General features: G+C 41.8%; 1 protein-coding gene across 9 annotated transcripts in view; it reads left to right on the top strand.

Annotated features, from left to right (window-relative positions):
• plcg2 (phospholipase C, gamma 2) overlaps positions 1–13913 on the top strand; it is an 86149-nt gene that overhangs the window by 70275 nt on the left and 1961 nt on the right. For all 9 annotated transcript variants that reach the window (XM_052060818.1, XM_052060817.1, XM_052060820.1 and 6 more), the window contains exons 25-32: positions 348–520; positions 2999–3101; positions 4673–4876; positions 8431–8570; positions 10141–10249; positions 10350–10517; positions 11046–11134; positions 11241–11413. In XM_052060818.1, coding sequence (XP_051916778.1) covers positions 348–520; positions 2999–3101; positions 4673–4876; positions 8431–8570; positions 10141–10249; positions 10350–10517; positions 11046–11134; positions 11241–11413 — 1159 coding nt within the window. The remainder of the gene's footprint in view (positions 1–347; positions 521–2998; positions 3102–4672; positions 4877–8430; positions 8571–10140; positions 10250–10349; positions 10518–11045; positions 11135–11240; positions 11414–13913) is intronic.

The raw sequence follows: 13913 nt of genomic DNA, 5'->3' as shown, positions 1-13913 counted from the left end.
AAAAAATTTAACCGTATTTTTAAACACTCAAAACAAGAAGAGAGAGCACAAACATACTTGACAAATTAAAAAAACAGAATAACATCTGTGATGGGATTGCGAAGACTGAACAGCAAGATAGCGCTGCTTTACTGCTGTGGATTCAAAATTCTTACCGGTATTTAATTTTTTTTTTTACTTCAACGCGACAGTTATAAATGTGCAAAACAACATTAACCCTTTCATGCATCCTGTAACCTGATAACATGAAAGCTGTCCACTGTAATAATCGCTGTCCCCGACAGGGTTACAATTGAACAGTTAATTGGGAATGCAGTAATCCTGAATCCTGTCCTCTCTCTTTTCAGTGAAAAATGGGAAAAATGGAAAGCTGCATGTTCTTACACTGCAGAGCATCGAGCAGGATGGTCTGCATTATGACTTGGCCGCAGACTCTTTGGAGGAACTTTTTGAATGGTACAAGGTGGCTTGGGGCATCACTCAGAGAGAGATGAGAAAGCAATTCAGTCGAGAACAAGAGGCAAGTGTTTGCTTTAGAAATATTCAGTAGGTACTGTTAGATTATTCGTACTGCTGATAACTGTATTGCTGTATTATTATTTTTATTATTGTTGTTGTTGTTGTTTTTTAAGTATCGTATGAATGACTTTCACAGTGACAAGTTTTGGCAGCATGTAAACATTAACAAACTTAAAAATTTTTTTTTTACTAAATACATTACATGAGGTTCAAATTATGAAAGGCATTTGTACATGGCATTTACCCTTGTTTGGCACATTTCCTTAGCTTGTACAGTGGTCTCAAACCCGTGGCCCGGGGCCATTTTGGGCCACACGATGATATTTTGCTGCCCCTACTTCACAGCAAAGTTTAATGGGAGTGTGCCCCCTATTTTTTTGACACAGCATTGCCTTGGGTGGTGTGTGTTTGTGCGTGTGTGTGTGCCAGTGGCGATTGCCCTCGGACTGCAAGCGAAGCTCAGGTTCCCCTAAAATGTCAAAGAATAAGTGATCAAATATATGCATGTAAATTTCATTGTGTGTACATGTCATTGACTAAATATGCGCTACAACATGCTCAACCTTTGTTCTGAATCAGCTTCTTCTTACTGGTTACGACAGTGACGTTACGACTCCCTTCTCATTCATTACCGCAGCTTCGCTGTGCTTTAAACGGTGGACGCTGAGCGTCCACTGAGCGTCTACTGCCCGCCGAGTGTCTCGAGAGTTCAGGGCAGGTTGTCCCAATGCGTTGAATGGAGACGAGTCATTGGATACAAGCTGTTCGGCATCTCTGGGACTGGATGGCAGTGGGCGGGTACCGTACGCTCAGTTTTTCAGGATCAGAATGGATTATCTGTCTGAGGCTGTGTTCCAGTTTGATTGACATCGAAATGAGCCAATCACCGATCTTGTAGGCATCTGTAGGAGCACTTTCAATTCTCATTCTGTTCTGAATTGAACTGGAGACGATTTGTAATCATCTTAGCGACATGCTCTTTGTTGAAAACGATAAGCGACGAATTAATTTTTTATTACTGGTGGGTTTTATTGTAGTTGTCGGACACTAGTTAAGTTACTGGAAAAGACGCCTTGTTTGTATGACAGGGTTACAGATAATTTTCTTGAAAAAGAACGGAGAGTAAAATTAGCGTTTTTATAAACTGACACATTTTATGATGTCTGCCACAATTGAGCTTCCCCTCCTTGACAGACCAGCATTCGCCACTGGTGTGTGCGTGTGTGTGTGTTTATCACTTATGGGCTATACCTCAGATCATGACAATTTTCAGAAATTCATAATTCTGAAAAGTCACACCAAGTGTAAATAAAATCTACCCTGACACCACTCATGTCTATTTCAAAATCTGCCGTGTTTGGGTCAAAAACAGCAAATTAAAGACAAAGAGGAGATGGAATGTTTGTTGCTGTTGTTGTTGTTGAGCACAGAGGCACCGTGCCATGTCTTGAATGCAGAGAAAGTTAAGCTGCTCAGGCAATCAGACGTTATGTACACTAGTCATGATGAGGTTTGTGCTAAGCACCAAGTTGATGAGATAGAGGACTGGGTTATCAATTTTGTTCATGTTCTGAAGAACTGTTGATGTTATGAAATATTTTTCATAAAGAATGAGAAGGTTGGATTAGTTGTAGTTTTTTTCTTTCTTTTTTTTTTTTTTGTTTAAATACTTGACCCAGACTCCAGCGGCCCCCACACAAGTTGAGTTTGGGACCCCTGTCTTGCAGTGCTTGAAAATACCAGACCATCCTTACAGCAAAAAATATGGGCACAACATACTACTCACAATATCTTCAGCTGCTATCTTCACAAGTCTGTTTCATATGAAACAGCAGCCAGACAGTGGCATTATTGACCTTCTCGTCATATTTACACTGTTTTGTGGTGAACCAACAGGAATATTCATTCATTCATTCATCTTCTGAGCCGCTTGATCCTCACTATTCGTCGCGGGGGGTGCTGGAGCCTATCCCAGCTGTCTTCGGGCAGTAGGCGGGGGACACCCCGGTTGCCAGCCAATCGCAGGGCACACAGAAATGAACAACCATTCGCACTCACACTAACACCTAGGGACAATTTAGAGTGTTCAATCAGCCTGCCACACATGTTTTTGGAATGTGGGAGGAAACCGGAGCACCCGGAGAAAACCCACGCAGGCCCGGGAAGAACATGCAAACTCCACACAGGGAGACCGGAGCTGGAATCGAACCCGGTACCTCTGCACTGTGAAGCCGACGTGCTACTACCGGGCCGCCCCCAACAGGAATAGTGACAGGAAAAGGACCTCCACAGGAAAACAAAAACGCTTCAATTAATTAATATTGAATGGCTGACAAGCGACATGTTGTTCTTCTTTGTATTTTAATACCGATTGCTGTCATTGTGCATATTCTACCACACATGGACCACCATGTATTGATATTCTTATCCAATCACTGAGCATATCGTACAAGGAAGTTACATTTTTGTCCAACATCAGATCAGGCAGCAGGAGGAAGTGGAGAAGAAGGCAGAGGTTGCTATGGAGATGTCAGATCTGGTTGTCTACTGTCAGCCACGCAGCAAGGACAAGGACCGTTTTGGTAAAAACCTGCAGTTGTAATAACACATGGGGAAGAAAAATGTGATGATTGAACAAGTCTCCTCCAGGCTATTTGTGTAAAATACACACCAATAACCCACTAATGTTTATTCCTTACATAATTTATTATTTCATTTAGGCTTTGGATAATACAACAGCTCTAACTTAGACAAGTACATACCTACGTCGACAAAACATTAACCACTGAAGATCAGGCATTGATTTCGAATTGTGGTTCAACAGAAATATTTTTTAAAACTCATAACATTGGCTTGGTGCTCCTATCGAAGACTGTAAATCATTTGATCATAGAGACATGTTTTAATCAAGGTGTACCCTCTAATTAGCATCGCAGGAATCTCCAAACTTGGAAGCAGTCAAACGGCCTATTTAAAGAGTAACGAGTACAGTAGTCACTATGCTGTTTAGTGACATGGTGTGTATCACACAACCCATGGACCAGAGGAATCGAAGGAGAGCGTTGTCTAGCGTTGATTGGAAAGAAAATAATATACAAGCACGTTAAAGTTTAAAGACGATCTCCATGTAGCTTGATGTTGCCGTGACGACATTTGTACAGAGCATTCAAAAAGTTCAGATCTACAGGACTATAGCCAACCTCCCTGGATGGTGCAACAGGAGGAAAATTGATTATATTGAAGAGATGGATGATATGAATCATAACAAAGGAGTCCAGAACAATCTTTAATGAATTTAATGGTGATATTAAAGTTCAAGGTACATTAGTTTCTGATCGTGTCCCAACAGTCGGTTTTTGAGCCAAAGTAGACTTTATAAGAAGTGAACCTAGGAGGCATGTTGACAAATCGCATTCTCTGGAAGAATGTCTAATGGACAAACCGGAACTTTTGAGCAAGACACATTAGCTTCGAAAATAAATGAAATATACCAAGAAAAGAACATCATCCTTAGTCTGAAGTAGGCTCTGTTATCTTCTGGGGCTTCTTTCTTGCATTTGTCTTGATTCTGAATGAAACCCCAAGACTATTAAGGTATTCGATTGAGAAATATGCTGCCCAATATCAGAAAGCTTGGTCTCAGTGAATGACCCAAAATACAGCTCAAAAGATCCAAGAACGGCGAAGAACAAAACATTAGGCTATTCCAAACTGACTTTCTATGCCCCCTGATCTAAATCCTATTGAACATCTGTGGAAGGAGCCAAAGCACCCTTCAAATCTGAGGGAGCTGGATCAGTTTGCTCATGAGGAGCGGGCCAAAACACCAGCTGGAAGGTGCTGAAGTCTCATTGAAGGTTACAAAAGACGTTTGGTTGCAGTAATTGACTCAAAATGTTGTGCACCCAAATGAAGTTAGGTAACATCGTTTTTGTCCAAGCCTGTTTCGGTTTCTTTATATTCCTATTGAACCAAAATTCTAAAGAAATTTCAGATTTTCATTGGTTATTTTTTTGCTCAATTTGCATTTATTATTATTATTATTATTATTATTAACAATATTGTCCCATCACAACAACACAGCATGTCAATTGAAATGTATTGTTTCATGACACTCATGTATCATGATAAACTTGCCTTTCTGTCTTTGCAGACTGCTACAACTGCAAAGAGGTCCGTTCTTTTGTAGAGAATAAAACACCAGGAAAGAGCCTTTCCATGGATTTCCTGCAGTACAATCACAAGGCACTGAGTCGGATTTACCCAAAAGGACAGCGTGTGGAGTCCTCCAACTATGACCCCTACCCTCTCTGGGCAGTTGGCTGTCACATGGTGGCGCTTAACTTCCAGACGGCAGGTAATTATCCTGATTGAGCTGTAAACGTGCCAGTTTTAGAGTTGTGGTTCCCAACCGTTTCATAAATCGAGATACAGTGCACTCCGCTTAATAGAACACCGGTTAATAGAGTAATCCGCTTAATAGAGCAAAAGGCTCCGGAACAGATTTGCCTAATGCAATTTCCTATAAAGATACTCCGCTTAGTAGAACAGATCTCCGCTTAATAGAACAGGCCGTAAGCAATGAACATTGTAAACTAGTGGTTTTCTAAGTGTAGCTATCGCGATACTGTACCACTATCGCGAGAAAACGCGGTAGTTCTAGCCGTATACAGTAACAGGTAGCACGCGTCACTCCACACATAGACACACGCACGTCACAATGGCTTCAACTTCATTCAAGAGACGAGAGAGAGACGAAGTGTAGCTATCGCGATACTGTACCACTATCGCGAGAAAACGCGGTAGTTCTAGCCGTATACAGTAACAGGTAGCACGCGTCACTCCACACATAGACACACGCACGTCACAATGGCTTCAACTTCATTCAAGAGACGAGGGCTATAAGAAGGACATACTCAGACGATACGATGCATTGCCGGATTCTCAGAAGGTACGCCCGCGGTTTCCAGGACTTCCCTCTTATCCAGCGCATTGAGAGGGAAGTCAACCGCAAAATTAGACTCCTGTTTCCAGACAAAAGTAACGAAATTTTTCTCGTGATTTGAGATGTTTGACTGAAGTTGATTAAAGTTGTTGTTTTGTTGTTTGATTAAAGATATGGACGTCCACAATCGAAATATCTCTTCTAACTCGTCAGCAGGGGTTTTTCTGCGTGCATAACTTGGTCGTCGACGTGTCTGAAGGTGTACCTAATAAAGTGTCTCCGGTTAATAGAAACCCCGCTTAGTAGAACAGAAGCGCTTCGGCCCAATGGTGTTCTATTAAGCGGAGTGCACTGTATACGATTTATGAAATTTTTATTATTATTGTTTTGTCAGGCAAATTGCAATGACGAAACATACCTTTTTAGAAACGTCCGAGGATAACAACTTTTCTCAACTTTTAAGGTGATACCACCGTCTTTGGTTTTCACAGTTTGTATTGTTTCTTTCACTTGCTGCCCACATTGTCAACACTTGCTGATCACCCGGCGTTACTTCAACTTTGTCTGTTGACTGATCATCAAGGGCTATCTAATATCACTAATTTTATTCTACTTTTGTCTGCACTGATACTACCGCTTCAGGTTCCAATGATGCAATACACAGTGGTAAATGCAGCGTGCAGCGCGTGATAATCAAGACAGGTTTGGCACATTCTTCAGAGGCTTTCCTGCCCGCAGAGGTGCAGTAATTACACTGTATTGGCGACAGGCGGAAGGGAATGTCTTGGCTTAGTTGTTTGTTGTAATGCGTCGGATTCTGTCACACAATCAGGTGATTGCGAATGGCATACCTTGCCCTACGTGCTTGTGATCGAATCTTTCATTCTTGATTTTCACTTCGCTTTGGGTCACTTAACACAATGAGGAAGTGCCTACGTGTGCTGCAACTGCGAATCTGCTTCACTGTGGGACTTAACTCGCGGTTGAGACAACCCGTACTAGTGATACACTGTGGTACAGCCGGGAGGAATGATTACTCCTGCGGGATGTGAAATGTCCAGTACCAACGGGTCTACAAAAGTAGATCGACATATTCCTGGGTAACTCGGAAGTCCGCAAAGGGCCTGTCTGAAGGAAGAGAAAGCGGGGGAGGAGGGGATGTATAAAGCAGAAGTTAAAGTACCTTGGCTAGAGATTCAAAAGTCCCCCTCCCCATACGCCTCTATCCTGCTCGCCAACGGCAGGTCACACCGCAATAAACTGGATGAACTACATGCCAACATCTTGTGTCAGTGAGCATACAAGAATGCTGGTTTGATCCACATCACAGAAACCTGGCTTGACAGGACAATTTCGGACACCCAGGTCTCTATCAGCGGCTTCGGGACTCCGGTAAGCCTGGACCGGGACAAAGTGGGCAGTCGGAAGAGTCATAGGGCCAGGGTCTTTATGTACATCAACCAGGCGTGGAGCAGGAGGGTCGCTGTCATTGACTCTTGCTTCACAACTGATGTGGAAATGCTCACACGATCTTATAGATCCAAGTAACTGCCTTGCGGGTTTGGTCAGCTCACCTTAGTGTTGGTGTATACCTCCTCCATCGAGGCAATGTGGCGCGCGCATCTGAAAACATTGCATCTTGTGTCTAAAAGATTCAGACTGCTGCTCCTGATTCTTCGCCCACCAGGGGCGATAAAACAATCAACCTCTGCTTTGGCAATGCCAAAAATTCATATAAATCTCAGAAGAAACCTTTCAGTACTGCAGACCACAATGTTGTCCAACATACTAAACCAAACTATAGAGCAGGCATGTCCAAAGTCCGGCCCGCGGGCCAAATCCGGCCCACGGTCGAATTTCATCCGGCCCTCGGCCCCCGTCATAAAATCAGTGCCGTCTGGCCCGCAGGTTGGGCGCAATGGAACACGTGTTGCATTGACTGAGGTCTCGTAGACTGGTGAGTGATGTTTCATAGAGTACTGCTTCCCTCTAGTGGCTAAATGAGTAATAGCATTCACTAAATGAGTAATAGCATTTAGACACCAGAGGGCATCACTCACGAGTTAACAAGACATCACTCCATGTTTATATTGACTGATATGTCATATTTCAAATGATCCTTGCAGTTGTGGATATGTGTATTGCTTGTTCATTTCCCTGTTGTTCGAGTCAAAGGTTTTGTGACTATTGAAAAGTCATGGTGATACATTTTATGTTTCAAATCAATCAATTTTCACTCAGGAGACTTCTGTTTAAGAAAAAGTCAAGTGAATAATAATAATAATATAGGCATGTGATATACCTGTTTCAAATGAACCAAAAGAAATTCTTAAGATTGTTGAAATTAAAATAAAAATGGAAATGTGAAACAGACTGGCTTACTAAAATTTGTTGAACAATATTGTTGTTCAATGTAAAGAATGTCAGCCAAGGTCGGCCCCCGACATTTTACCACATAAAATCTGGCCCCGTTGGCAAAAAGTTTTGACACCCCTGCTATAGAGAGAGGGCGTAGTTAAGACGGTGAGATAATGATGTGCAGACATCACTCCGGTGATGATGACAGACGCGTGGCCTGGCCACTGGTGAAAGACGAATGACGGTATTGGCAAATTTCCTGATGTGCCCACCTCTGGTCATTTTACTTCAGCAAAGTTAAGCCACACTTTTGTTCGGTGCGCGTGCACACTTCTTCGATGGTTCGACAGCTTCTTCTTCAGCTTGGCAGGCAAGCCGTCATTGAAGTTGATTGTCAAGAATGGTTCTTGTGCTCAAAATGTCCTCTTACGAGCTTCCAATTCTGGCACAAATATCACCCTGGAGCCTTTGGCTACAACACACAAAAGGTGATCGTTGTGGGTTCTTTCTTTAACAGATGGGTAAAAGGCTTATCAAATCTTATTGTCTTTAAAAAAAGAATACATTTTTGAATAGTTATTCCATAATTATGTGCTGTGTTCCCCCAGATAAATACACCCAGCTGAACCACACCCTCTTCGGTATGAATGGACGTTCTGGTTACATTCTCAAGCCAGAGCTCATGCGCTCTGATAGCTATGACCCTCAGCAGGAGAAGAAAGATGTCAAGTACAACATTGTGATTAGGGTATGTTTGATCACACTCCTACTGTAAATCCATCCATTTAACAGACTGTTGTACTCATGGGAACACATTTATTTCAATACATCCCTCAAGTCATTTATCCTGCTTTGAGCTGACTTTCCTGGCAATTTATTTTTATCATACTCAATTATAGTGCCTGAAGGGGAAATTCAACTCACACTCTGACATATATATTTAGTTTTGCATATCATAAATGTCACCAGATCATGCAGATATGGTATAGGCATACAGGGGGTGATTCCGAGTTGAATAGGTATGCAAAGAGTACTGGACCACTTGACCCCAAGTGGTGGTGGGGATTTTGTCTTACTCAAGGGCATCACAACAGGATACAGCAAAAACGTCTCTTTAACAACTGTTTTTTTTATTAATAAAAAAGCAAAACATCTTTTTTGAGAGGCGAGTAAAAATAAACAACTCAGAATGTGGTTGCACAAGTGAGCACACCCCCTTCAAACTGGGGATGTTGCTGTGTTCGGAATTGAGCAATCACATTAAAAATGTTAAATCAGAGTCAGCAAACAACTTCTGCCATTCCAAAATACGGTCTTGATCCTTCATTCAAACATTATTCATGAATGACGTTAGTCGTTGTTGTTGTTGTTGTTGTGCCTGTCATCCTATTTTTGCCAATGTCATTGACAAGGTCATCCATTAATTCAAATTAATGGTACTCAGAGTAGTTCTAATTGCTGCTGTTGCCATTTCCACTTCACACCAACAAGTGACGCGGACTGGGTTACCAGGTTCGCATCAATGATTTCCTCCCGAAAAAACTCAAACTGTATGTGCAGCTTTCGAAATCTAAACAAGACGACTTGTCAAGTCATGTCATTCGAGTCTAAAGTCCAGTCGCTCACAAACTGTCTGAAGTCAACTCAACTCAACTGTATTTGTAGAGCATTTCCAAATAACCACTGCTTTATTAACAATAAATTAATAACAAAGACAGTAGAACGCATCAAAACAGTACAAGTAAAAATCAAGTTTTATGCTGAGTCAAAAGCCAAAGAATAAAAGTGAGTTTTAAGATGACTTTTAAAGTCAAGTCGTTCGCAAAACTTTGGCAAGCAAGTAAGTAGCAAGACATAAAAATAGCAACTGGAGTCTGACTTGAGTAAAGGCATGACTTGAGTCCCCCATCTCTGTTAGAAACGTTTGAACAACGAGATCCTTCTCAATGCCAGACGCGCCATAACTTGTGCTCGAAGATCTGTTTACAAAAATGTCAGGAAAAGCAGAACACCGCAGAACACCCGAATTATATTTTGGGTTTGGACGGCGGGAGCTGCATGTTGACTCATATTCAAAATGGATTTGAATAAGAGTGTTCAATTCTGAATACTTTTAGTTGCAGTGTGCAACTACAGTACATCACCTGTTACTTTCTCATAAGTTATTGTTAAAGAGAAAGTTCAAGATGAAAAAATAGAACATTACAGGTTTAACTTTAACCTCTTCATGCACCAAGAATCATAACCTGTAACCTGATAACATAGTCTGTCCACTGTAGTAACCGCGGTCCCTGAAAGGGTTAATTTGTCTTTTGCAGGTGATTGCTGCCAGACACCTGCCGAAGCTCGGTCGCTCAATTTCTAGTCCTTTTGTGGAGATTGAACTATGTGGTCACACTGAAGCAAAGTCCAAGACCAGCGTCTACCGTAGGCGAAGACAATTTGAACATCTTCGTAACAACATGTCGAAAAAGTGACACAAGGCGAGTTGCAAATTACAGCATATCTGTCTTTCTGCTGGCTGTAGGGGATAATGGTCTGAACCCGGTGTGGAAAGCGACAACACAGCCTGTGTGCTTCAACGTGTATGAGCCCGAGCTCACCTTCCTGCGCTTTGTGGTCAATGAGGAAGACATGTTTTCCGATCCAAATTTCCTCGCTCAAGCCACGTTTCCTGTCAAAGGTATCTGTTCAGGTGAGAACAAGCCGCACATGTGCTCTTCCAAGAAATTGTTCGCTTCGAAACTATTCCCTCTCATGACTTAATTCTCTTCAACTCTTTTAAAATATTCCAGATTATGCACATACAAATTGTTTCATTATGTCAATACGCGTGTGTGTGTGTGTGTGTGTGTGTGCGCGCGCGCGCGTGTCTGTGTGTATGTGTATGTAGTGTGTAACATGTAGTTCACATGTGCTTTTGAAAGCTATTTTTAAAAAATCTGACCTCATGACGATAAACAGTTTGGATAAAGGATGGATGAATGACATGTGCTTGATTTGTGTGGGAGCTTGTGGGTCTCAGAATGAGACCGGACGAGAACCCTCCTCAAGTCAGTGTTTTCACTGCCTTCTTTTCAACAATGGACTTTATCCAAATCTGTTGAATTGTTGTATCAAAAAAAATATATATACTGTCTGTTGTGAAGTTTTAGAAGTTGGTAGTGTTGATGTGTAAATCTGAGAGTAGCATTACAACTGTTCAAATGTTTTCTTTCTTTAGGTTACCGCTCTGTGCCTCTAAAGAATGGCTACAATGAAAACTTAGAATTAGCCTCTCTGTTAGTTGACATTAAAGTACTACAGCCAGAAGTGAGTACACAAACCATTTTGGAGTACCCAAAGCTACTTTACATCTTGCATCTTACATCTGTGTTTTCTCGATGGGTGTCTTTAACGTTTCATGCATGTCTCTCAGAAAACACCAGAAGAGTTGTATTCCTCCTCAAGCCAGCTGAGGAAAAAACAAGCAGAGTTCAGCTCAGAAGGACTCCTGTACAATACACACACAAACATTAAGCTGTCCTCTGCCCCTTACCAGCCTCCCACATCGAACCAGTTTGTTAGAGAACGCAGCACAAGTGAGCACAGGTAAGACTTTTTCCATATCAAAGGAAAAGCTACAGTGCAGTCAAAAAGTATTTGCCCCAATCCTATTTTTGCGTGTGTGTGTGCGTGCGTGCGTGCGTGCGTGCGTGCGTGCGTGCGTGCGTGCGTGCGTGCGTGCGTGCGTGCGTGCGTGCGTGCGTGCGTGCGTGCGTGCGTGCGTGCGTGCGTGCGTGCGTGCGTGCGTGCGTGCGTGCGTGCGTGCGTGCGTGTGTGCGTGTGTGCGTGTGTGTGTGTGTGTGTGTGCGCGTGCGTGCGTGCGCGCGGTGGGCTGGGGGAGCTCTCTTATATCGTCCAATTGATAGTAGATTACACATGCGTCGTCTTGGGAAGAGCATGTCAAGCCACATTAAGACTTACCTGTTTTAATGATTGCCAGTAAATTAATCTTTGCAGTGTGAGATTGGAAAAAATACTCTGATGATGACACATGAGTACACCAGTTTTTGATCCATTTATTTTTTGGAATAAACCTGGAGTACACAGCTGCTGGTGTAATATTCATTGTTAATGCATAGTTTTCAAACATAATGACCCTTGAAACATTATACTTTTGAGTGTCAGAATTCTTGATTATGAATATGAGTCAAAAGAGAAAAATGGGTTCCCATGATGAACGTTTACGGGACCCAACATTTGTTATCGTGGTTTCCCATTGGGTAATCCGACGGAACCGAAAAACGGTTACCATGAATTTCCGAAATCCTCAGGCCTGCTACTGACTATTATTTAAATTTTTGCAGCATTTGTTTATAATTGAATGTATATAAGATAAGATAAGACAAGATAAGATATCCTTTATTTGTCCCACAATGGGCAAATTTACAGTCTACAGAAGCAAGATTGTGGGTAGAAGAAGAAAGACAACAAAACAAAGGGGGTTTTCTTTTCATTCACAGATAAAGATAGGGTGACTTAGCTTTATATCTTTATAAAGATATGTTGATGTTTGTGTTATTATTATATGCAATTTAATAAGTAGACCGTTTCAGAATTCGAAATTTGGGACTCTCTCAATCCATAATGGCACTCATACTTTTCTGATCAGCGAGTCCCTGGGACTCTGGGACTTGCTGCCGGTAAACTGTAAAATTATTACTGAGAGATTACCGCTTTTTCTGCACTCAGTGATTGACTTCTATGCAAAGTCATTTCTCAACTTGTCTTCCGTGCCATGTCATGTCTGTTGAGTGTTGATTTACTTCATATTAAGAAACTACTGCACTAAAACATTAATTTATAAATGTACATCATATGCTTTTATTTTAGTTTATCTCAGTATAAATAACACGTACCCTGGCTGTTCTACTCTTTGAATAAAAACTCTTCATTCAAGCATTAGGGAGTGCAAGGGGTTATGATGGAGGGCTGTTGCAAAGCATGAAGACCTGCCATGTGGTATGATTGCGTTGTTTTATACATGTCCTCGGCGAGGCCTCAGCTTCAAAATCAGTCCTGGGTCCTTGGCCTCGGAGCCAAGTCCTTGGTCCTTGGCCTTGGCCTCGGAAAATTTCTCAAGTCCTTGGCCTTGCCACGGAAAATTTTCCAAGTCCTTGGCTTTGGCCTTGGCCTCGGGTTGCCGGTCCTTGGACACAACACTGCTGGCCACAAATGTACCAAATATGACATCTCAAGGACTGACAGTCTCACAGGCTATTTAAAAGACACAGGAGAAATATTCTGTGGACTGACAAAATAAATAAATAAATCACATTTGGGAAGGGCGGCAAGCCATTAACAATTGACAAATAACAGTTTTTGATAAAAACTACAACAACAACAAAATGTGTCCCAACTGTCAAAAAAATGTCATTGTAATGTGATTGGTCTGGGGCTTGAATGTTAAAAAAAAATTAAAATAACCCCACACAATTTTGCAAGGACCAAGTTAAAGACCAAAAACCAACAGCCAGATTAAAATCAACCATAAGAGACTGCCTGCAATCAGAAAGGGTCCTGTGTAATTGTGAACCACTATGAGGGTGTCAATATCCTTGCTAATTGTTCCAAAACGAAACTCAATCATGCCATTTCCTTCTTCTCTTTGAGAGGGAGCCAAAGAACAAGGAGATTCAATTCTCTTCCATGGCTAAACCCTGGCTGTTAATGCAAAGACGGGACCAATGGCTTAAAACAGCTTTGCGATCGAGACTCCCTTCGGAGAGACAGAACAGAAGTTTACATCTATAATACAGAATGGCAAATGGCCAATTTCTGTATGACTGTCATTGAAAATTCCAAGGGGAATGGTAAAATGACATGATAAAACACAAACTACTGCAACCGTCTGAAAAGGTAAAAATTATGAAAATGGCCTTGAAATTAAAATAAATACTCTACCGTATTTTCTGCATGATAAAATTGGAGGCGGTCATGAACGCCTCTTGAGTCGAATGGAAGAAGAGAAGGCACGGAGATGGACAAAGACGTACCTTTAGCTCTATCTAGTGGATGCATTGTAGATTGCGCCTTATAGTCCAGTGCA

This window comes from Hippocampus zosterae, chromosome 3 (assembly GCF_025434085.1).
Source record: "Hippocampus zosterae strain Florida chromosome 3, ASM2543408v3, whole genome shotgun sequence".
Lineage (NCBI taxonomy): Eukaryota > Metazoa > Chordata > Actinopteri > Syngnathiformes > Syngnathidae > Hippocampus > Hippocampus zosterae.
Note: the sequence above shows the minus strand (reverse complement) of the source record. Positions and strands in the feature narration are given on the sequence as shown.